This window comes from Grampus griseus (assembly GCF_964374135.1).
Source record: "Grampus griseus genome assembly, chromosome: 2".
Classification (NCBI taxonomy): Eukaryota; Metazoa; Chordata; class Mammalia; order Artiodactyla; family Delphinidae; genus Grampus; species Grampus griseus.
In genome coordinates this window covers 117,316,535-117,341,721 of record NC_139018.1, presented here as the reverse complement: position 1 = coordinate 117,341,721, position 25,187 = coordinate 117,316,535, and the positions used below count along the sequence as shown (strand labels likewise).

General features: G+C 42.5%; 1 protein-coding gene across 3 annotated transcripts in view; it reads left to right on the top strand.

Annotated features, from left to right (window-relative positions):
* The first annotated feature begins 1,616 nt into the window (after positions 1-1,616).
* Positions 1,617-25,187, top strand: part of SIN3A (SIN3 transcription regulator family member A) — a 64,333-nt gene continuing 40,762 nt past the window's right edge. For 2 of the 3 annotated variants that reach the window (XR_014296375.1, XM_082648650.1), the window contains exons 1-3: positions 1,617-1,727; positions 18,797-19,018; positions 24,542-24,718. Coding sequence is in view for 2 of the 3 variants with exons in the window: in XM_082648650.1 (XP_082504776.1) it covers positions 18,830-19,018; positions 24,542-24,718 (366 nt within the window). In the remaining variant the exon portion in view is untranslated. Of the gene's footprint in view, positions 1,728-17,028; positions 17,060-18,796; positions 19,019-24,541; positions 24,719-25,187 lie in introns of those variants that run through there. The other variant, XM_082648651.1, reaches the window with a different exon arrangement.

The window sequence follows — 25,187 nt, the reverse complement described above, 5'->3', positions numbered from 1 at the left end:
AGTAGCCTTTTTGCGGAAGAGAGCGGGAAAACTCTAGTCCCGCCCCCTCCCCTCCTGGCGCTCCGTGAGCGCCCCCCGAAGCAAGGCCAGCGTCAGTTCGCCCTATTTAGTGAATAAATAAAAGCCACCTAGGTATCGCAAGCACTTTGTCTCTCTGTTCAAGGCCATATTACCTACACAGAGAGCGCCTAGGGACTGTCATTAACACTCGTTGGCCAAGAAGGAGGGAACAGCTGTTATTATTGTCCCCAACTCTGGAATTTTTATCATTTCTCTTTAAGTGTGGCGTAGGATTCATTTATGCCGTGGCCTGTTTGGTCTCCTTCCTCAGTTCTTCGAGTCTTGATTCCTCCAGCTCTACTCTGGAGATCGCTAATGCCTTACGCTTCACGCTCCGCCTTCCGGAGGCTTGCCAGGGCGTTGGCTCTTAGGGCCCTGCCCTCATTTTGGTTATCTCCGCCCTCTTAGGACTGCATATTCAGGTTTAGGGAGTGTCGGCGATAGAAGTATGCAGCCACCACTAGCTGCGGGCTGAACAACCCCTGGGGCTATTCCTCGATTTTGGTCTCCAGCCCTTAATCTTGTATTCTATACTTACTGAAAGGAGCTGTCGGCTGCTCCGTATATTTGTGTTTACAAGGAGGCAGTGTGCGGAAATGTAAATTGTAGAGAACTGGATGGGAATGATGAGGTTCTCTTTATCATTTTTTGTAAGGGGGTCCTGATGCTGCTGCCTCTCCCTTACAAATCCCAGGGCATCGAATTCCCGCTGCTGAGCTCCGCACCACCTCCTGTTTCAGGCCCTGGAACTCTCTGCGCTTCAGTCTCTAGTGTAAACATTCCACAAAAGGACTGCTAAGGTTCAGCCTCCTCGCGCAGGGCGGAGTCAGCTTCTTCCTAGACGGGCATCCTAGCCAATAGAGGCTCCTACCGGCGTCGAGATACCCAATCCGATGGTTGGGGGCGGGGCCTGGCCCGGCGGTGCGGTAGGAGGAGACTATCTCACGGACATTTTTACCCCACATCGGTTACTTACCTTCCTGGGGCAGCCAGAGAGCTAGGGGTAGCCTTCCAATGCAATGACTGGCGAGGGCGGGAGCGGAGTTGTTGGGCCTGTAGCTGAGAGGGCAAGGGGCGGGACATATGGAGTCCTCCAATGAGGCGTGAAGAGCTTCCCTGCTCCTCCAATAGTGTTGCGGCTTGGGGGTGGGATTCAGCAATTCGTCTCCAATAGGCGGGGTTGAGTTAGGGAAGCTCCCCGCCAATAGGGGCGTGGAGAAGGTGAGCGGCTTTCCCCCCCCCACTGCCCTCCCAGCCGGGGGGGAAGGGGCGGGTAGTCGGCAGCCAGGGTGCAGCGATTGGCTAAACCTTTGACAGGCGGATAGTACGGCCTGTGCGGAGCGAAGTTGAGTCTTCCCTCTGCGGGGCGGGCCGGGTGAGTGGGCGGGATTTCCCGGGTAACAGAGAAGCGGCCGCGGCGGTAGAGGCGGCGGAGACGGTTTCTCCATCTTCCCCCCCTCCCCTTCCCCCCTTGGAGTTTCCCTCCCTCCCTCCCTCCCTCCTTCCCAGTCTGGGCACTGGGGCCTGTGACCGCTTCGTTAGCGGAGAGGAGGCTGCCAGTCCGCTTTGGCGGGCCTGTGCCCCGCGCGTTTCTCGGGGCCTCCGTGCTGAGCCTGAGGCTCATGCTAGGAGGAACACGCAGTGAGAGCGGCCGAAGCAGCTTTGCGGTGAGAGCACGCCGGGCCGGGGTCGGGGCAGGGAGCCTGGTGGCGGGTAACGCCGGACTCGAGGGTGTGTATTTTTGGGGGGGACTGACCTCCTCGGCTTCCCGTAGAGCAGGCGGGCGGGAGGCGTGTGGATGTGTGAGGGGGGTGGGGGGCGGAGCGGGGTAGCTCTCGGTGCGGGAGGGGGAGGAGAGCGTAGTCCCGGTGCGCGCGGAGGGGGCGGGCTCTCGCGCCGCCGCTCAGGGGCGGGGCCGGCGCGCGCGTGCGATTGTGGAGAAAGGGGCGGGGCTGGGCCCTGTGCTAAGTGCTGTTTGCGGTCGACCACCCCTCCGGTCTTCCCGGGTTGGGCGGGGCCTCGGCTGGGCGGCCTTGCACTGGCCTGCTGGGGTGAAGGGACGGCCTGGGGGGTCTCCCGCTTGTGGCTTCGGGGCGCGGCAGGGAGGGGGCGTGAAGTCCGCCTTCCTCCGCCTTCCCGGGATCCGGTTGGCCGGAGGGGCAGTATGGAGCGGCGATGCCACTCCCCCTGGTCGTCCTCCCCCTTCCGCGGGTTTCCGCCTCCTTGGCAAGTGAGGCGGGGCTCGGGAAAGCCCGCTGTCCGGTCTGGCTGGGAGTCGCGGCGCCTAGATCTGCCCCGCCCTACGTCTCTTTGGGGTGGGAGGGGCCCCCAGACTGCAAACTGTGGAGATGTCAGGGCTTTCTCTTGTGGCTCAGCCATGCCTTTTGCCTGGGGCACGAGGGTCAGGTGCCAGAGCTGTTGTGTCTGCTTTTCTTGGTGCAGCATGGATGGCACCATGCAGCCTGGACAGTGGGATCGTGGTCCCCGCCCCTCCCCTCTCGGTTGTAATTATTGGGGCGAGGTGCTCAAGGTCCTTTCGTTGCAGTCTGCGGTCGAGTGCTGCTCGTGCTGAGACCGTGCTTCCGCAGCGGTGATGGTGGGGGGAGGGGCAGAGACTCATCAGAGACTAGAAATGTGGCCGGGGACAACCTTTCCTGGAGTTCCCTTGATGTTGGGTTACCGTGGCTGTACGGGGCGGGGTTTCCTCTGAGCCAATGGGATGGTGGGTAGTTAGACTTCGCCACTATTTCGGTGCCTTAGAACTTCAAACCCAGTTAGCCAAGAAAAGGATGTGCAAACTCCTCTTCCCAAGGCTGAAATTTAGAAAAGGAAGGGTTGGACTTACATTATATTAAAAAAATGATCTTTTATAGAAGATGGTGATTTTTTTTTTAAAACTCAGACTTTGAATGAAATACTCCAATTTCCTCAGCTTCTGCATTTTTGAATGCTGTAATTGTACTGGTGGTTCTGTTATTTAATTTCTCAAATAAATAAGTTGCAATTTAGGTAGCTTCAGGTGTTCTTGAAAAGTCTGCTTGTTTTATGTAATTCTGTTAGAACATCTAGACCACTTTCTATTTATATTCTATAAAACACTGTTCTTGCCCTATTTTTTTACAGAGAGTAGGGTGAAATCGAGGACTAGTGTAGCCTTGTGTATGTGACTTGTTGCCCTCCAACCTGTATTGGGAAATTGCCTTAGGACATTTCAAGTTTAATGAACCAGTTTAATTGAGGGTTTTGCTCTGAGTTGAGACATTATCTTTTCTTAAGAGAAATTACTTGTGTTTTCGATATTTTTCATGAGAAATTAAACAAGGAACAAATATGTTTATTTATGCACTAATATCTGAGCAAGCCCTCTGGCTAATTAGCTGAACTGAAGTTAAATTCTAGGTTTGTGCTTTGCTCAGTTGGGACTGAGAGCGTGGTGCCGTGTGCTATACTCATGTGAAGAGATTAAGTCTCACCTTCTTAGCTAAAGAAGTAGCAATGGCAACAGTAGCTTTTTAGTTTGGTTTATGGTGACTGTGGTAGAACTGGTGTGGAGGCAGAAAACCTGGGTGTTTTTCCTGATGCCATAAACTGACAAAGTTTGTGAAAAGAGTGGAGAATTTACCATTGGGAAAGTTTGGTCAACACATAATTGTACCTACCATTTGCAATGCTGTGTGCTGGGAAACATAAAAGACCTAATTTATACCCTTAAAGAATATGTTGGGACTTCCCTGGTGGTGCAGTGGTTAAGAATCTGCCAGCCAATGCAGGGAACACGGGTTCGATCCCTGGTCCGGGAAGATCCCACATGCTGTGGAGCAACTAAGCACGTGCACCACAACTACTGAAACCCGCGTGCCACAACTACTGAAACCTGCGAGCCACAACTACTGAGCCCACGTGCCACAACTACTGAAGCCTGCGTGTCTAGAGCCTGTGCTCCGCAACAAGAGAAGTCACCTCAATGAGAAGCCCGCGCACCACAACTAGAGAAAGCCTGCATGCAGCAACAAAGACCCAACGCAACCAAAAATAAATAAATAAATAAATAATTTTAGTTATTTAAAAAAAAAAAAGAATATGGTGTCTGTTGGCGAACCAGAGTCAGAAGTCCCACATAGGCTTTAAGAATTCAAGTAAGAGCCTGGATATGCTGTATTAGGAAAGTTTTCATAAATGCTTTTTCTCTCTTCAAATATCAGTATCATATACTATAGTTTTGTCAGAGTCAGAGACCCTAGAGAGATTTGCATTTTGTAATTAAGATGTTTTCACCTAAAGAGTAAAAAAAAATTTATTTTTTTTTATTTTTTAATTTTTTTGCGGTACGTGGGCCTCTCACTGTTGTGACCTCTCCCGTTGCGGAACACAGGCTCCGGACGCGCAGGCTCAGCGGCCATGGTTCACGGGCCCAGCCGCTCCTCGGCATGTGGGATCCTCCCGGACCGGGGCATGAACCCGTGTCCCCTGCATCGGCAGGCGAACTCTCAACCACTGCGTCACCAGGGAAGCCCTCAAATTTTATTTTTTTAAGGAAGGTGGTGTGTAGTAATTTGATAAAATTCCTGGCAAAGCATAGTCATGTTTACATCTTAAGTGCAAACAGACAAGATACTGGAGGGCTATTTGAGGCAGATATTAATGGCTGTGAATTTTAGTTGGAATTAAAAGATTATGTCCATGGCATTCAGTAATCTAGTGCAGTGCTTTCAAAGGCTTTCTTACTCTTCTGGATAACTCCATCAACCAAAAGTTTGTTAAGCTTTATTTTCTGTAGATTCTTATATAGATGATGTTAAATGCTTTTTCAAACTACACCCTCTGTCTCCTTGAATAATAATAAGAGAACTTAACATTTATCGAGCCCTTTACTACCCCCCAGGCACTGAGTTAAGTATTATATATTTATTAATCTGTTTAATCTTCACTACAACCCTATGTAGTGGGTACTATGAAATCTATGTTTTAAAGGTGAGGAAACAGTGGGAAAGAGAAGTTAGACATATGCTAAGTGGCTAATCCAGAATTCGAACCCAGACATTCTGGTTCCAGAGTCCACACTCTTAATGCTATACTTCAGCTGCCTCTGGTCTAAGGGTAGTAAATGGAGAAGGAGCAGCGTGGGGTTTTTTTTTTCCCCCACTTGTGGTAAAACATATATAATGTAAAATTTATGATTTTATCTATTTTTTAAATGTACAATTCAGTGATATTAAGTACATACACATTGTTGTGCAGTCATCACCATCATCCACATTTTGTTTATCTATTCATGTGTTGATAGACGTTTGGGTCGTTTCCACTTCTTGGCTATTGTGAGTAATGCGGCTGTGAACATGGGTGTATAAATATCTCTTCAAGTACTTGCTTTGAATTCTTTTGGATATATACCCAGAAGTGGAATTGCTAGGTCATATGGTAATTTTATGTTTAATTTTTGGAGGAAGCAGAATGTGCTTTTTTTTTAAAATATTTATTTATTTGGTTGCATTGGGTCTTAGTTGTGGCACGCAGGATCTTTGTTGCCGCATGAGGGATCTTAAGTTGCGGCATGCAAACCCTTTGTTGCCGCATGTGGGATCTAGTTCCCTGATCAGGGATCAAACCCAGGCCCCCTGCATTGGGAGTGTGGAGTCTTAGCCACTGGACCACCAGGGAAGTCCCCAGCAATGTGCTTTTGAAAGCACATTGGGGGAAAAGATTGGGATTCAGGTTCTAAAGGTAAATTGAGTCAACATGCATTCTTTTTTAAAATTTATTTATTTGGCTGTGTTGGGTCTTAGTTGTAGCGCGTGGGATCTTTCATTGTGGTGTGCAGGCTTCTCTCTGGTTGTGGTGCGCAGGCTCCAGAGCACGTGGGCTCAGTAGTTGCAGCGTGAGGGCTTATTTGCCCAGTGGCATGTGGGATCTTAGTTCCCTGACCAGGGATTGAATCCGCATCTCCTTTATTGGAAGGTGGATTCTTAACCACTTGACCACCAGCGAAGTCCCTCAGCATGCGTTCTTTTTTTTTTCCTCTTAATTTATTTAATTAATTTATTCTTGGCTGCATTGGGTCTTCGTTGCTGTGCATGGGCTTTCTCTAGTTGCGGTGAGCGGGGGCTACTCTCCGTTGCGGTGCGCGGGCTTCTCATTGCAGTGGCTTCTCTTTGTTGCGGAGCACAGGCTCTTGGCGTGTGGGCTTCAGTAGTTGTGGCTCGCAGGCTCTAGAGCACAGGCTCAGTAGTTGTGGCGCATGGACTTAGTTGCTCTACGGCATGTGGGATCTTCCCCGACCAGGGCTTGAACCTGTGTCCCCTGCATTGGCAGGCAGACTCCTAACCATTGCGCCACCAGGGAAGCCCTCAACATGCATTCTTGACCACCTTTTTTTTTAATTGAAGTATAGTTGATGTACAATATTATGTAAGTTTCAGGTGTACAACAGTGATTCACAATTTTAAAGGTTATTGAGCATCTAAAATAGCTCTGGACTGACACAGGAAGAGTCTCTGTTCCCAAGAAGTTTACAGTCTTAGAAGGAAAGGTAAATATACATATAATATGATTTTACTACACATCAGTGTAGGTTGAGTGCATAAGAGTCAAGTGCAAAGAGCTGTAAGGAATTCAGAGGAGAGCCCACCTTTTGGTGGGAAGAAGAAGAGGGGACACCGAATGAGAAACAGGAGGGAGGAGTCTGAAATCATACATCTAGTTTAAGGGAGTTGTTAGGCTCAAAATACCCCCAGAGAGTGCTTTGGAATGTTAGAAGGGGTGGCATTGTATTGAAAATGGCACATGAATTGTCTCTCTTCCAGAGTTTGTGCATCCTGTTCTCTTCAGTTCGCAGATGTGATTGCTTCTACTGCTTTGGAAGGTAGTTAAGAATCACAGTGAAGAAATTCTGGACTTGGCATAACTTGTTGCTGTTACTCTGTCAAGCTGAAGATATATTATTAATATGGTCAACTATTATTTCCTAATACTTCTTTTCTTTCACATGCCTTCCTGTTTCTGCTACTTTAATAAGTGAGTAGTAGAGGTAATATCTTAGGATTTTAATCTTTTTCTTGTTACAGTTTAAGTAATTAATTCTGGGTGTTTGTTTTTTGTTGAGGTTAAGGTCAAATAATGAAATTCATCTAGCAGCATACTTGGGTAGTCTGAATCAGGGTTCTGCCATTATTACATTATATTCTTTCCAAATGTCTCAAGGAGTTTTGTTTTTCTGACAGACATCTTTCTTTTTAAATATGAATTTTAATTGTCTTTATACAGTTATCTGTTCAATTGTCTTTTAACAACACATTACAAAAAAAACTTTGACTTTCTTTAGTTTTGTAACTTTCTTTTGGGATCTTTCTTCAAAAGACACGCCCCCCCCCAAAAAACAAAACCAAACCAAACAAAAAGTCACACAAAAGACATGCCCAGTGGGATTTGTTGTCAGTTATAACCAAATGCAGATTTTTTTTTTTTTTTTGTCCTTGTATATTTGCAGGTCAACAACCTGATACTGGTTTTCATCAGGGAGAGCTATACAGTGGCTCACAGTTCATCTAGATTGGGACTTTACTTTCTTGATAGCCTCAGTGCCTAGGACAATGCTGGCACACAGGTGATAGATAAGTAGTTTACAGCCTGAACTCTGTTGGCATTTTAAAGTTTGCTAACTAGAGGATACCTCTGTTTAGTTGGCAGTTGGCTTCAAAATTAGTTAGGCGTTTATTGGTAGCAGTTCCTAACTGATACATCTCTTTTTTGCCCCTCCCTTCTTTTGCTTTTGTACTCCTCACCCCCTCTTCTGTGTGTGTGCCTGCATGTTACTTGTATTTATCAGCTTCGTGGCAATGGATGTTTCCTCAGTCCTGCTGGTATCCTCCAGGTGCCAGGCTTATTGACTTGCAGGCTGTTGAAGGATATATGGAGCCACAGTCTCTTGTCTGCAGCTCTGAAATGCAAGAATTTTTGTTTGTTTGTTTTTTGGTAAGTTTGGTTCCACAACTAATTTAGGGGGACAACCTGTTCTACGCTGTCCCACTTGGTACAGAAATGTGAACGTGCGTGATTATAGAGAGCTACTCTATGCGCCGTATTAGCTTTCCAAAATCTAAACAATACTGATAACTCTCAAATTTCTGTCTCTCCCTGGGGACCTCTCCTTTGTACTGTAGATGAACGAATCCAGTGGCCCACTTCATATTTCCTCTTGGATATCTAACAGGCATCTTTGACTTCTCTCTTTTTCACACGTGGTCTATCAGCAAATAAATACTATTTGCTCTCTATTCAAAATACTATCCAGAATTTGACCAACTTGATACCACCCCCTAGCCCCCAACTACAGCAGTGAGTGCCACTAACATCTCTAGCTTGGGTTATATCAGTAGCACCTTAACTGTTCTCTTTGCTTTGTTATTGCCCCTCTTCAGTCTGTTCTTAACATATTGATAGCAACCCAAGTGATTCTCTGCTTAAAACCCTCCAACGGCTTCCCATTTCAGTCTGAGTTCTTATTATGACCTACGAGAACAAACACGGTATGCTCCCTATCTACTACCCCCAACTCCATTACCTCTCTGACTTCATTTCCTACTAGTCTCTCTTTCCTCCATTCTGCTCCAACTACGTGGCCTTTTTGCTTTTCTCGGAAAATACCAAGCACATATGTATATCAGAGTCTTCGTGTTTGCTGTCCCCTCTGCCCATAATGGTTCTTCTACTGATTTCTACATGGGTAACTCCTTACTTCATTTACTCAAAAGTTACTTTATATTAGTGAGGTACTCTTTGGTCACCCTTGTCTAAAATTTCAAAAATCTTCTGCTTTTTCTTCTTAGCACTTGTCACTGTCTGATATTCTGAACACTGTTTATTATCTTGTTGTCTATTTCTCCCACTAAAATGTAAACTTCCTGAGGGAGGAGAGTTTTGTTTTATTTACATCTATATCCCTAGCTCCCAGAACAATTCCTGGCACATAGTATGTGCTCAGTAAATATTAGAGGATGCATGCATGTGTGAATGAATGATTTGGTTTCCATCACAGCAAAGCACTATGCTAAGCACGGTGGAGGATACAAAGATGGTTAAAAGTTTGTGTGCCCATGTCTGTGTAGGGGCAGAAATATAGCTAATAGGATAGAGGCGGTATGAGGTGAGTGACACATCTATCATCTTAAGAACTACCTTGCGTTCTATTCTTTATAATGCTTTCTTTATAGCTTCGGCTAGTGTATCTTCTGTTACACTTAGTCTTGTTTTATACCATTCCTAGTTAGTTTATAGAAACCTTGTCACACAAACTAAATGTTAATGTCCTTGAGAATAGGTATACACAATGATTTCCTTCTTTTATATTCCCCTACTATTATACTTAATTTTTTAAAAACTTCAAAAAAATTTATTTATTTGGCTGCGCCAGTTCATAGTCACAGCACATGAGATTTTTAGTTGTGGCATGCAGGATCTTTAGTTGTGGCATGCGGGATCTAGTTCCCTGACCAGGGATCGAACCCGGGCCCCCTGCATTGGGAGTGTGGAGTCTTAACCACTGGACCACCAGGGGAGTCCCTAAACTTTTCATTTTGAAATAATTTTAGGCTTAAAAGAAGTTGCAAAAAATAATACAAAGAATTGCCATAGTACAGTGATCAAATCAGAATGTGAACATTGATATAATTATTAATATCTTTTGAATTGAACCAAATATTTTCTTGTCCATATTCTACCTATAACATCAGTGTCAGTTAGACCCAATATTAGTTTTTGAGTTTCTTTTTGAGCAGTATTAACTACTTGTAAAGATTTATATTTAATGACTTTATTCTTTATTAGAGGTCTTCAGAAGAACGAAGAGAAAATTTACTTATTTTCTTTTTAATGGAATAAACTCATTTTAGCTATTACCGCTTATACATCTGACCTATATTGTAGGATATTGATGATCTTAGTTATCCTATATCTTGAAATGTTTTGGTCTTTTATCATCTTAGGAATTACTTTAGCATTACTCATCAATTATTCCCAACTGTGCTAAAAAAAAAACTAAAATAATAAGAAAATGGAAGAATGATTAATTGCCTAGAAGGATGATGCAGTAGTAAAATAAGTCATCACTACTTCAATTTTCTTCTTTGCCCAAAGCATTACAGCATCTTTCGAGAAAGTGTACAAGAAGTTGGGGGATGCCATCTTAAACATTATGTAAGATGTTACCATTTGGGGTGAAAAGGATATGAAAGTTCTTTATACTACTGTTTTTACAGTTTTTTTACATTTTCATTCAACATGTTTGATAACCCGTAATCTTTCGTTTTCCTCTAATAATGGCAAAGACAAGAAAACTAACAGGAAGACATTTCACAGTTATTAGAGGAACTAATAGATGAAAGCAGTGCAACTGATAGCGACACTGTAGGCTGTAATGATGATGATAGAATTGATTGTATAAGCCAAGCTGCAGACTTTGAGTCTTCAGATGACAGTATCCTAGATGAATTTTCTCAAACTGAAGAATTTATGAGTGGACAATATACTTCTGAGGGCGGGGTGTGGGCGGGGAGTATGATGTCCTCATCGAGGAATCATTCAACAGGAAGGACTTCAGAATGCAATATTTTCTTTCTTTCTTTCTTTCTTTCTTTCTTTCTTTCTTTCTTTGTCTGTGCCGGGTCTTAGTTGCAGCATGCGGGAATCTTCATTGTGGCATGCAGGATCTTCGTTGCGGCATGTGGGATCTAGTTCCCTGACTAGGGATGGAACCTGGGCCCCCTGCATTGGGAGTGTGGAGTCTTAGCCACTGGACCACCAGGGAAGTCCCCAGAGTGCAATATTTTCAAGAAGAATCCAAACCATTCCAATTTGCTAAAAGCATGTACAATGGTGTTCTTTCATCTTTTATGATGTTTTTATACCAAAACTTACTTGATGTGGTTTGTAAGTGGACAGATGCCAAAGACAGGTGTGTGTACGGAGGTGACTGGAAGGAAACATGTAGAAATGAAAAAGAAAAATCATTGGATTGATAGTTTAATTGGTATTTATCAGTCTAAAACTGAGAACGCTTGCATTTGTGGAGCGTAGAAGATGATCGTCCTGGGCTTCCCTGGTGGCGCAGTGGTTGGGAGTCCGCCTGCCGATGCAGGGGATGCGGGTTCGTGCCCGAGTCCGGGAAGATCCCACATGCCACGGAGCGGCTGGGCCTGTGAGCCATGGCTGCTGAGCCTGTGCGTCCGGAGCCTGTGCTCTGCAACGGGAGAGGCCACAACAGTGAGAGGCACCGCAAAAAAAAAAAAAAAAAAAAAAGATGATCGTCCTCTCTTCAGCAAAATTAAGAAGTAAGTTTTCAAAGTTGTGTTTGATCATGTGAGGGGGGGAAAAAAAAACCCAAGACTGACAGTAAGCTAGAACTTTACTTGAGATTTACGTGAAATCTAGAATCAAAGTTTATAGAATGGCTATGTTCCAAGTTCATCCATGACAGTTGATGACTAGTCAGTTGCATTGTAAAGAATAGTGCCTGTTTTGGGTATTTATATCTTCAAAACCAGGAAAATACGGAATAAAAATTTGGATTTGCTGTTCAAATTCTTTTTTTTAATTAACTAATTAATTTATTTTAAAATTAATTTATTTATTTTTGGCTGTGTTGGGTCTTCATTGCTGTGCACAGGCTTTCTCTAGTTGTGGCGAGCGAGGGCTACTCTTCTTTGCGGTGTGCCGGCTTCTCATTGCGTTGGCTTCTCTTGTTGCGGAGCACAGGCTCTAGGCGTGTGGGCTTTGGTAGTTGTGGCGCACGGGCTTAGTTGCTCCGCAGCATGTGGGATCTTCCTGGACCAGGGATCGAACCCGTGTCCCCTGCATTGGCAGGCGGATTCTTAAACACTGCGCCACCAGGCAAGTCCTAAATTCTTACTAAAATTTCTAATAAAGGTATTTTTAGCCCAAATGATAAATGATAATGCAATGATAAGTTTTTGTGGTATACTGAGGGTTAAAGGTGAATCACATGTCGTAAAGAAAGCAGTGTTATTGTCTGCATATACAAAATAATTGTCCTGAGTCACCTTGTTAAAAATTGTTGTTACACTGTAGTATGACATAACTCCACCAAAGTTCACAGAAGGTATATGTCAAATGGGATTGTCATTATATTATATCGTTTCTCAACCTTGGCACTATTGATATTTTGGGCTGAATGATTCTTTGTTGTGGGGGGCTATCCTGTACACTGTAGGATGTTTGGCAACATCCCTGGCCTCTATTCATGAGATGCCAGTAGCACCCCTCTCCTGGAATTGTGACAACCAAAAATGTCTTCCAACATTGCCAAATGTGCCCTGGGGGCAAAATCTCCCCAGGTTGGGGGACCACCTCATCAGAAGAATGTGAAACTACTTTCAGGGGAGGCTTGGGTATCAGATATTATGGTGTTTTGAGAAGAATGGGTTGTTAATTTTGTTGAGTGATTATTCTGAGTAGTATGGGAAATATAAATAGATTGACTTTTTCATTCTGGAACACTTTTTTCATTTTCTAGCAGATTTAAATCCAGAAGTGGATCTTTGGACAGATTTTGAAGTAGACTGTGGCAGGCAGTTTTACTGGGTTGAAATAATTACATTCACTTAATGCTTTGATAAAAATTTCTTTGCTTTTGAAGAGAAGCCTTCCATTTTTTCAAGAGTATTCATTGAAATAAACTGACCAGGGCACAATTTTATGTGATTTCATGTGATGTTGACCACCAGGAAGAGAATAATTTCAGATTTTTTTCTTATATAAATAAAAGAACTTTAAAGTGTGCCTAATTCAAGATAATATCAACACAAAATCAAGAGGCACTAAAGGGTCAACCATAAATTAAATGCATTTCAAAAAGAAAGCGTGTAGACTTAAAACCCTCTGTAATAAGGTGGTTTGTTCCATACACACTGTTACTTTGAACTTATCTTGACTGAAATAATTCTATTGTTTCCATTTAAGCCAATTTGTGAAATTTAATTTAAATGAAAATATTCTTTAAAGTTAGATTTTCCATTTGGATTCTAATAATTATGGAGAGATGTCTGGATATTTAGGAGGCCAACTCTTTATTGTGATTAAAGACATTTAGGTTGTAAAACTAGAAAGTTGGTTTTTATTTTTCTTGTTCTGAAAGGATTAGCTTTTACCTCTGCCCTTCTAACATTTGTCCGAAACGTGTCACATTCGCTCGTCAGTTGTCTTGCCCTACTCCAGAATACTCCCCTGCAATATCAGAATTATCCTGCTCTAGTTACTTTATTTGGGAATTATGATTTCTTTGCTGATGATTTGGAGCTATTCCCACTTTTTATTATAACACATGGCCAGATGACTATGTAGTGTTCTGTGCCATTGTTTGTTCACATTAGTCTCTCTTTACTAGTTTCTGTCCCTCAAAGTGCCTTTATTTTTGGCTTTTTAAATTCCGTCTTCTTAGACTAGTGTTTTGATAACAGGGTAAGCTTCAGATCTGAAACAGTTGGAGACTGTAGTGGCAGACGAAAATCATGTCAGCTGAAGCAGGACTTGAAAGTAGTTTTCTGTCTTGTGGCTCCATCATTTGGCATTCGAATACTTACATTTCTACTCCAGATTGATCATGTATTCCAAGGAGAAAGGGTCTATCTACCATCTTGTTCCTTTAACCAGCTATGTGACCTTGAAAACGTCACTTAATTTGAGTATTAGTTTGCCTCTAAATAGGAGGCTTCTGGGTGTGCTCGTGTGACAGGACAGTTGTGAGGAGCACATCAACTGATAGCAGTTAGATATGGAAGACTTGATTGTTGTGGATCAGGAAATGTCCTGTTCAGTGCTGGAGCCCCAACACTAAAGCACAGGGCCTGGCACTCGGGAATTATTTGTGGGGCGAATGAATTGGCAAAGATTTTAAATAGCTGTTTATTGCCTGTAAGTCCAAAGTTACTGTAATATTTTAATTTCATCCTGTATCCCCCATGCCCTAATTCATCCCTAATTTTCAAGATATAACTAAACATTTACCTTCTCCGTAGACTCTTTCTCACTGTACACACTTCTTCTCCCTTCCAAGTTTCTAGTGCTCGTTAGTACCACTTGTGAACTAGTTTGTATTGTTAGCTTATCCTTCCAAGATTTGATATAATTTTGTAGTTGACACCCATATATACACACTACCTGGATTTTACCATTACCATTTTTACAGTACTTCCTTTATCATATCCATCTATCCATTCTTCCATCTATCAATCCAAACTGATTTCTTGATGGTATTCTAAGTACATTTCAGACATTAGTACACTTTCTTTTTTTCAGGCCCTTGAAAGTGAAAGCGTGGTGTCCTGGCCACTGGACCGCCAGAGAATTCCTTACACTTTCGTCTAAGTACCTGAGCATGCATTTCCTTATCTAGAGTTCAATGCTTGTTTCTAGCCTTTTCCTTTTGATGCAGATTTATATACAATGAAATGCACAAATCTTAAGAGTACATTGTGTATGTGTTGAGATCACCCTGTATATATTCTGTAGCTTATTCTTTTCACTTATTATGTCCAGGACAGCTTTCCTTGTAGATGAACCCTGATCTTTCTAATTGCTACATAGTTTTCCTAATATGGATGGATCAAGTTTATTTAGCTATTGATAGACATTTAAATTTTTTATACTTTGCTGCAGTAAATATATTTGGCAGATGTATAGTATAGAGACCTAGAAGTGGAGTTGCTAGGTGATTAAAGGGTATGCACATTTTCAATTTAATTAAAAAATTTAATAAAAGCCTGCAAGTTGCCAACCAAATAGTCTATAACAATTAAAACTTACACCAGTAGTGTTTCCCTGCATTCTCACCTACGCTGAATATCATCATTCTCTTAATTTTTGGCAGTTCCTTTGGGAAATCGTTTTACTTTATATTTCTTTGAATACTAGTGAGGCTGTATATGGTCTTTCCAACTAGTTTTTAAGCTTTTCTAGGGCAAGGGCTGAGATCATCTACCACCTTCATATCTGCTCCCTGAGTATTTGCTAACTGAATGGATGAGTGCTGCCAAAGCATTCCTGCTGTTGGGTTGAGGCTGAAGAAGGGATGAATGAGCTAAGTGTGTGAGACGTTAAAGCTGAAGTTGCTCAATGCATGTGTGTGTTAAATAAATAAAGGAACTCTTCTTTCCTCCTTGTTTTCTCCTCTTCTGTGTGAGGCAGGATAGTGAGGTAGTTAAGAATCCAGGCTCTGGGGACTTACCTGGTGGTCCAGTGGTTAAGACTCCACGCACCCAATGCAGGGGGCCTGGGTTCGATCCCTGATCGGGGAACTAAGATCCCACATACCGCAACTAAGCCCACATGTGCTGCAGCTACTGAGCCTGTACGCTCTAGGGCCCTCGTACTGCAACTAGGGAAGCCCGCACGCCAAAACTAGAGAGCCCAAACACCACAATGAAGAGCCAGTGCAGCCAAAATAAATAAATTAATTAATTTTTTAAAAAGGATATACTTCTGTATTCAATTTAAAAAAAAAAAAAAGAATCCAGGCTCTGGAGACAGATTTTGTGGATTCATATCCCAGCTTTGCCTTTTAGCTGTTCAACCTTGGGCAATTTTAATCTTTGTGTTTCAGTTTTCTCATTTATAACATAGAGAATAGTAGTACCTTGCTTATAGGGTTGTTGTAGGCATTAAATTATTATTGGTAAATTGTATAGAATGGTGCTTGGCATTCAGTATATGCTGTTATTATGTTACCTATGTTATCTTTCCCTTCTGCATGTACAGTATTTGAGCATCTGTGATGAGTGTCTGGAATGTGACAGTTGAAAAGGACTCTACCTTGAAGCTTATAGACTTGAGGCTTGTTTAGGGGAGTGGGAAGACACTTGACAGGCCTGGATGATAGGGTGGGGACTGAAAGGATGTAATTGGTAAGTTAAATTGTCCCCCCAGTGAGTAAGGAAGAATTTTGAAGGCCAAGTTAAGGAATTTAGGTTGTTATTGTTGTTTTGTTTTGGGGGGGTTTTTGTTTGTTTGGTTTTGGTTTTTGGGGTTTTTTGGCTGTGCTGCGCGGCTTGAGATCTTAGTTCCCCGACCAGGGATTGAACCCAGACCCTCAGCAGTGAGAGTGCCGAACCTTAACCACTGGACCACCAGGGAATTCCTGGATTGTTTTCTTAAGTGATGGGAAGCCATCACTTAAGATGATGGATTTACAGCTGGATTGGATTTGCATTTGAGACCAACTTTTTTTTTTTTAATATTTATTTATTATTTATTTATTTTGGCTGCGCTGGGTCTTAGTTGCAGCTTGCAGGATCTTCACTGCGGCATGCAGGATCCTTAGTTGCGGCACGCATGCAGGATCTAGTTCCCCAACCAGGGATCAAACCCAGGCCCCCTGCATTGGGAGCGCGGAGTCTTACCCACTGGACTACCAGGGAAGTCCTGAGGCTGACCATTTTGAAAGCAGTGTAGAGGGTAGACTAGATGGGAGAGAGGCTGGAGGGTGTTGGTAACAATTGAGGTAAGGGATGATAAGGTCTTGAAATGAGGGCGTGTCTGTATGGCTAGAGAAGAAGCAATTGATTTGAGAACCACTTCGGGAATAGAATTAAGAGTGGTTATTGTTAAAGAAGTAAAGTACAGTTCAGAGAAAGTGCAGACCCTGGGCGGTCTCTATAGTGTCATAGAGATGGTCTGGAAGGCAAACTCTGTAGAGGCAAATGAAGTTAAATACTTTATAGAATCACAGTCACTTTATAAAACAAATGATATTTTAATAGCTAAAAGATAGGACATGATCTCAGAGTAAAGCATAGTTCTTTAATACTTAACCTATGAAAAACTCACTGCAATCCCCTCTCCCCCCGCTCTTTTTCATTTTCCTATAGACTTCTCCACAGACCAGCATTTGGCAATCACTAGAGTAGTCTAATTACATCCTTTTGCAAGTAAGGAAGCAGGACCAAAGTTATACAGCTTCGAGTCAGAGTTTGGACTAGAATCCAGGTCTTGACAGGTACTTTAGTTTTTTTCCATAGTCCTATGCTGTGCTCTTCTGATCTAAATTTGGTTTTCCATTTATGAGATATTGACTGGCTTTTGGTTCCAGAGATTAATCTCAGATGTGTTTAAGCATCTAAGTTTCAAGCCAGTGGAACCCAAAAACAAACTGTGATCTAGATCATGGGTATACATAGAAGTAGCAGCCAAAAAGTCTTTAAGACATTTCAGTCTTGTCCATTTATTAGACTTATCCCCAAGTAGGTTGAGATTGAGTGTTCATAGAAATTTGGGAGACTTAGTCCTTTGATCTAAAGTTATAGTCAATAGGGACTTCCCTGGTGGTTCAGTGGTTAAGACTTTGCGCTTCCAATGCAGGGGGTGTGGGTTCGATCCCTTGTAGGGGAACTAAGATCCCACATGCCGCACAGCGTGGCTAAATAAATAAGTAAATAAATAAGTTATAGTCAACAGAAAGGATATTTATAGCTTGCGATTTACAGAAAAGATAACATTGAAAATAGCTGGCTTGCAAATGAAACAGTTGTGCTCCTGTGTCAGAGTCTAACTTAGGTTTGTAAGGTGTGAGAAAAACCCAAGACACTATTTCAAGGCTGAGCATTCGAGTGGCAGGCAGGTTGAGGATGATGGCGAGGATGATGGTGAGGACGGAGAAGGGGTGAAGCAGCCTTGAGGAGTCCTTGTGAGGACTGCTTCCCCTCAGAGCATGCACGGTCCCAGGGAATGAAGAAAAAAGGTATGGGTGGATGTAGAAAGTAGGTAAAAGCCCCCCACCCCCAGTCTTAAAAAGAGCCTTACTTTAGGTGGAGAGGGAGTGCCTTGGAGATCTGTTACTGTATTTTTAATCTTACCACAGCAGTGGTGTCTTTTTAAAGTTTTTTTTGTGACCAAAAATTGGTAGGCCTTGGCCCTATTTTGTCTTCGGATGACTGGAGCATTCTTTCGTATTGATATGCTTATGTTAATGATACCGATGTTGGAAAAGCTCTGAGAAGACCCATCTGGATTCCTGGCCATAGTGTTTATTAGACTTTTTGTGTGCTGCAGGAAAGGAAGTGTTCCCCTACAGGGAGATTATTAAACTAAGGGATTCTGGAATCACTTTAGGATTAAAGAATGTTAGAATCAGGAGAAACCTTAGCAATGGTCTATTTCAATCTTATTTTATTTTCGGAGAAACAAACTCACATGGAACGAGGAACTTGTTGAGGCGTACATAGTTTCTTAAATTGCCAAGTCTAGAACCATCGTCTTCTTACTCCTGGCCTAGTGTTCTTACCATGATACCATTTAATTGTTGAAACAATTCATATTTTAAAAAGTAGACGGGAATTATAGTACTAGCTTTTGAGAGGAGTTAGGAAGAAACACTTGAATGTTTTTATAGCATGTGAATAATATAATTAATGTTAGGGATGATGACGCTTGACAAAACCAGAGAATGAAGAAAGGTGTATCTTTGTGTTTTTAAATTGGAGGTTATTTTTCAACTCTAGTACCAGAGTAATTCAAACTATGTTATTATTTAAATTTTGTCTTTCAGTTATAATAATCTGTCCACTGTTGGGAGTGTGTGCACCAGCGTGCACAAAACTACCCAGTGATTATCTCTAGGATGAAGTAGATAATCATTGATTCTGGGAGTTGAGCTTATACCAGTTTGGATGACTGGTTGTACACATTGTATTGGAGTGCGAATTGGTTTGCATGTCATTGCTTTTCATTTCTGCAGGTTTTGTAGTGCATCCCTGAGCATGAGTGCAGAATGAAGCGACGTTTGGATGACCAGGAGTCACCGGTGTATGCGGCCCAGCAGCGTCGGATCCCTGGTAGCACAGAGGCTTTTCCTCACCAGCACCGGGTGCTTGCCCCTGCCCCTCCTGTGTATGAAGCGGTGTCTGAGACCATGCAGTCAGCCACAGGAATTCAGTACTCTGTGACACCTAGTTACCAGGTAAACTGGAGCCCATCAAGGGACTAGGGGTGAAAGAGGAACACTGGTGATTTTACCCAATTAAAAAATTTTTATTAAACATTCATATATTAAAAAACTTATTTATGGGGGCTTCCCTGGTGGCGCAGTGGTTGAGAGTCCGCCTGCTGATGCAGGGGACACGGGTTCGTGCCCCGGTCCGGGAAGATCCCACATGCCGCGGAGCGGCTGGGCCCATGAGCCATGGCCACTGAGCCTGCACGTCCAGAGTCTGTGCTCCGCAACGGGAGAGGCCACAACAGTGAGAGGCCTGCGTATCGCAAAAACAACAACAACAACAAAAAATTTATTTATGAGATATATGTAAGGTATAAAAAATAATGTAAACAGTGTACACTTGTGTATTTACCATGCACATTTTTTAAAAAAAAATGTTGTCATGACCTTTGAAGTTCACTGTCTCTCCCTGATCCCTTTTCCTTTTCCCTCCCTTTAGAGGTAGCCACTAATCTGAACTCTGGGTTTATTATTCCCTTGACTTTATTTCGTGTTTTAAAATCATTTATTTATTTTTGATTGATTGGAGTATAGTTGATTTATAATGTTGTGTTAGTTTCAGGTGTACAGCAAAGTGAATCAGTTATACATATACATATATCCACTCTTTTTTAGGTTCTTTTCCCATCTAGGCCATTACAGAGTATTGAGTAGAACTCCCTGTGCTATATAAAATCATTTTGTTTATACCGCTAGACAATAAAGTTGTTTAGTTTGGGTATTTTTGAACTTGTATATAAATGAAAACATATATTTTCTTCTTTGACTCACTTTTTTTTTCACTCAGTGTGGTTCCTAAGACTTACCCATATTTAGTATGTGACCAATTGAGTGAGTCATTCTCATTTAGTTATGAATTATATTAATATATCCAATTAATTTATCCATTCTTCTGTTGATGGACTATCAGGCTGTTTCCAGACTTTTCCTGTTAGACAGGAACTGTGGTGAACGTTCTTAGGTTCTCCTAGTGCAGTGGTACTCACAGTGGCAATTCACAGTGACAAGACAAGCTTGCAACAGAATGTAAGTCAATGCACTACGTCTTTTATCAAGAGGGTTTTGCTATAGGAATTTAAAACGGCAGTGGAATTAAACAGTGTGCTTAGTTGTGAAGCACAACTGTGTGAAGTAGTTGGTTTACATCCTGGTGCAAGCTCTTTGTTTTTGCAGACCACTCAGTGGGTCTGAGGGCACGGTAGGAAGTTTCTTGAGTGCCTAGGAGACGGATTACTGGGTCATAGGGTGTGCACATCTTCACCCTTAGCAGGTAATGTCAAATTGTTTTTCAAAGCTGTACCAGTTTGTTGTTGTTGGGTTTCTTTTTGGTGCATTGGGTCTTTGTTGCTGCACACGGGCTTTCTCTAGTTGTGGCGATCAGGGGCTACTCTTCGTCGTGGTGCACAGGCTTCTCATTGTGGTGGCTTCTCGTTGTGGAGCATGGGCTCTAGGTGCGCAGCCTTCAGTAGTTGTGGCACGTGGGCTCAGTAGTTGAGGCACGCGGGCGCTAGAGCATGCGGGCACCAGTAGTTGTGGCACGTGGGCTCAGTAGCTGTGGCTCTTGGGCTCTAGAGCGCAGGCTCAGTAGTTGTGGTGCACGGGCTTAGTTGCTCTGCGGCATGTGGGATCTTCCTGGACCAGGTATTGAACCCGTGTCCCCCTGCATTGGCAGGCAGATTCCCAACCACTGCACCACCAGGAAGTCCCAAAGCTGTACCAATTTATTTATATTTACATAGCACTCTATATTGCTATCATTGCATATCCTGATCAACAACTGATCATTCATCTCTTGTCTGTTCACTCTGTTCTGTAAAAATGGAAGAAATTTGTGTTTTGCCTTTTTTTTTTTTTTTTTTTTTTTGCGGTACGCGGGCCTCTCACTGTTGTGGCCTCTCCCGTTGCGGAGCACAGGCTCCGGACGCACAGGCTCAGCGGCCATGGCTCACGGGCACAGCCACCCCGCGGCATGTGGGATCTTCCCGGACCAGGGCACGAACCCGTGTCCCCTGCATCGATAGGCGGACTCTCAACCACTGCGCCACCAGGGAAGCCCTGCCCTTTTTAATTATATGAAAATAAATATCACCATTTAAAGAAAAATGATATAATGTGACTTCTGACCCCTCAGACTTTATCCCACTGGTGCATTTCTCGGGTATCCAAAATTTTGTATGCATATACAAGCATATATTTATTTACCTGCCTAATTATTTAGATACACTTCTCTCTTCTCATAATTTGGACCATACAGTGTATACTGTTCTACTGTTTGTTCTTTTCACTTAATATATAGTGGACAACTTTCCACTTGAATGTGTGTATAGATCCAAGTAAGTTTTTAAAAAATCATTGCATTTATAATATTCCATTCCAGGTCAGTCTGAACCATAATTTATTTAACTAGTCTGGAGAGGCCTTCTTCTACCTAAGTTATTAGTGACTTTTAAAAAGGTTTGGCTGGCACAGGAGTTCCCTGGTGGCCTAGTGGTTAGGATTCTGGGCTTTCACTGCTGTGGCCTGGGTTCAGTCCCTGGTCAGGGAACTGAGATCCCGCAAGCCATGTGGTGTGGCCAGAAAAAATAAAGTAAAAATTAAAAAAATAAAAATAAAAAGATTTGGCTGGTACTGGGAACATAAATTGGCATAATCTTCCTTGAGAGCAATTTGACAGTTTGTGTCAGATTCTTTAGTTATTTTTTTACCTAGAAATGGAATTTCTAGGAATTTATTATAAGAAAACAATCAAGGAAGAGGGAAACCCAGGTGAAATAGGAAATGGTAATTCCTTAGGTGTCACTCTTCCTTTGGAGTCCCCCTTGAAGCAGTATAGTGCCTTCATATGGGACTGGGTGCAGCAGTCGGAGGACTGCTACAGATCAAATCGTTAGGTTAGGACTTAGAGGAAAGAAAAGTTGCGTGTTTCCCTTGGGTGATTACTTTTTTTTTTAAGATTTATTTATTTTTTATTTATTTATTTTTTTGGCTGCGTGTGGTACGCTGGATCTTTCATTGCAGTACATGGGCTCTTCGTTGCAGCGTGTGGGTTTTCTCTCTCTAGGTGAGGCGCACGAGCTCAGTAGTTGTGGCACACGGGCTTAGTTGCCCCGAGGCATGTGGGATCTTAGTTTCCTGACCAGGGATCAAACCTGCGTCCCCTGCATTGTAAGGTGGATTCTTTACCACTGGACCACCAGGGAAGTCCCTGGGTGATTACTTTTATCTGAACTAGTTCAGGACTTTTTCCTACACTGGGGATAGTTACATTTATTCCTAAACTGGAAGCTATAATGTGCTCTTATAAAACCAGCCATCTCAAATATTTATAAACTCCAATTAAGTCTTGTAAAAACCTGTCCAGCACATGCATGTTGGAATATAGAAGCTCAGAATAATAACTCTTCTTGCAAGAGATATATTAGAGCTTTTAGAATTGTCTAAATAGTTTCTTTTTACTCCTAAGGTTTATTGTTTCTGTGGATTTGTAAATAGTTGCTGTATTTCCCACCCTCCGCTCTGCCCAGGGTAATCTTTATAAATCTGTGGGGACTTGGAAAAAAACATTCTCTCTTAAGTTGTAGTACACAGCTTACATTGGTTTTTTTTGTTTTTTGTGGTACGCGGGCCTCTCACTGTTGTGGCCTCTCCCGTTGTGGGGCACAGGCTCCAGACGCGCAGGCTCAGTGGCCATGGCTCACGGGCCCAGCCGCTCCACGGCACGTGGGATCCTCCCAGACCGGGGCACGAACCCGTGTCCCCTGCATCAGCAGGCGGACTCTCAACCACTGCGTCACCAGGGAAGCCCTGCAACTTACATTGTTTTAAGGTGTCATGTTATTCGGTCTCCTTGTTTTGGAGATGTGGCAACTCAGGTATATTGTCCTTAGTTGTCTTCTGCAGTGATTAACAGTTCTGAAATAGGAAAATTTTAAAAGCTTTGGAAATTTTATATAGCATTTCTTGCAACAGAAATAGAAGGAAAGGGGCTTGTGCTTTTATTTTACTCTTAAACTTATAAGAGGACAAGAGAGAGTAAAAAAGAAATATGTTTGAGGCCAAACCACCAACGATTTGGAAGAAATTTTAAAATTTTAATTTTAGAAGTAGCAAATAAGGGAGTTCCCTGGTGGTCCAGTGGTTAGGACTCAGCGCTTTCACTGCCAGGGCCCAGGTTCAATCCCTGGTAGGGGTACTAAGATCCAGAAAGCCGTGCAGTGCGGCCAAAAAAAAAAAAAAAAATTAGTAGCAGGTAAGGATAAGCAGCATAAATAAAACAAAATAAAAATCTTCTCTAATCCTACTACCACAAGATAAAATGCTAACATTTTACTATATATTTGTTGTCTAGGATTTAAAATCTTAATTGTATTTTTTTTCTGAGTGTTGACTAAGAATTTTTTTATTCTAGTATAGTTGATTTACAGTGTTGTGTTAGTTTCAGGTGTACAGCAAAGCGCTACAGAAAAATTATATATATATATATATATTCTTTTTAAAATTCTTTTCCATTACAGGTTATTAAAAGATACTGAGTATAGGGCTTCCCTGGTGGCGCAGTGGTTGAGAGTCCGCCTGCCAATGCAGGGGACGCGGGTTCGTGCCCCGGTCCGGGAGGATCCCACATGCCGTGGAGCGGCTGCGCCTGTGAGCCATGGCCGCTGAGCCTGCGCGTCCGGAGCCTGTGCTCCGCGACGGGAGAGGCCACAGCGGTGAGAGGCCCGCATACCGCAAAAAAAAAAAAAAAAAAAAGATACTGAGTATAATTCCCTGTGCCATACTGTAGGTCCTTGTTGGTTATCTGTTTTATATATAGTATGTGTACATACATATTAATTCCAAACTCCTAATTTATTCTTAGTGTATGTATTATATATACTGCTTTGTAATGTGCTTTTTAAAAAATTAAAAGTTTAAATCCATATGCAACACATGAGTACATTCAATTTATGGATTGTGAACATTTTTAAATGTTAAATGATATATATGCATCTATATCAGTGCTATTCAAACTGTGGTCCACAGATGGCTGATGTGAATACTTTCATACTAGTCTGTAATGAGATAAGTACAGAAATGAAGCATGTTTAGAAACTTTTATAGTAGTTGGACGTTGTAATTTTATATTTGTAAAACCTAGTAATGAAAATTATGGGCTTATGTATTTTTTATCTCACTTTTCTAGTAATTCATTTTTATTGTATTTTATAAAAGTAGTGGTCCATGATGGATTGGAATTTAAGAAAAAAGAAAAACTTGTCCTTTACCACAGATAGTTTGAGATGTGCTGAGCTATATAATTTTTAATAGCTGCAGAATTCTGTTGTAATCTGGGTGGGCTATAATTTATTTCACCAGTTCCCTTTTGTGGGAAATTTGAGTTTCTGATTATCTTTGTGTATGCAAAGATATGTGTGCATGTTCTTTAGAGGCATCTGGGGAAGAATGCGTAAAGCTTGAAGCTTCTTACCTGTATTTTGTCCATTCCAGGTTTCAGCCGTTCCACAGAGCTCCGGCAGTCATGGGCCCACCATAGCAGCAGTTCATAGCAGCCATCATCACCCAACAGCTGTGCAGCCCCATGGAGGCCAGGTGGTCCAGAGTCATGCTCATCCAGCTCCACCAGTTGCACCAGTGCAGGGGCAGCAGCAGTTTCAGAGGCTCAAGGTGGTATTCAACTCCTTCCATTTCTCTCTTAGCAAGTAACATTGGCTTCAGCCTATTGGTAGTGGTGTAACAACTTTTAACAGTAGACTGGGGGCGTTGAATCACAAGAAGTTTTACTTTGCTTTTGTTTTGAAACCTACTTAGATTTCCTGTCTTAGCACCAGTGCCTGATCCAGAAAATACATTCAAGAAATGTTTTTGGAATGTATGAATGCATGGTATTCAAACGTTCCAGGACTGAGGGGCTATTTTCATATGAAATAAAGTCCATTTTTTGGATGCCTCCTTCTGAACTCTTAGTTCTTAGCATGGAATAAGGTTTTATTAACATACACATAGTTGGCTACAGTCCTGTATAGTTAATGGGCCCGGTATTATGGTTTAATCTTTTTATTCTTGTTTATGACTAGCTAAATTGGCTGGGATCATCAAGTCCATCCTTAGTAAAACACATGCTCCTTTGGGGGAA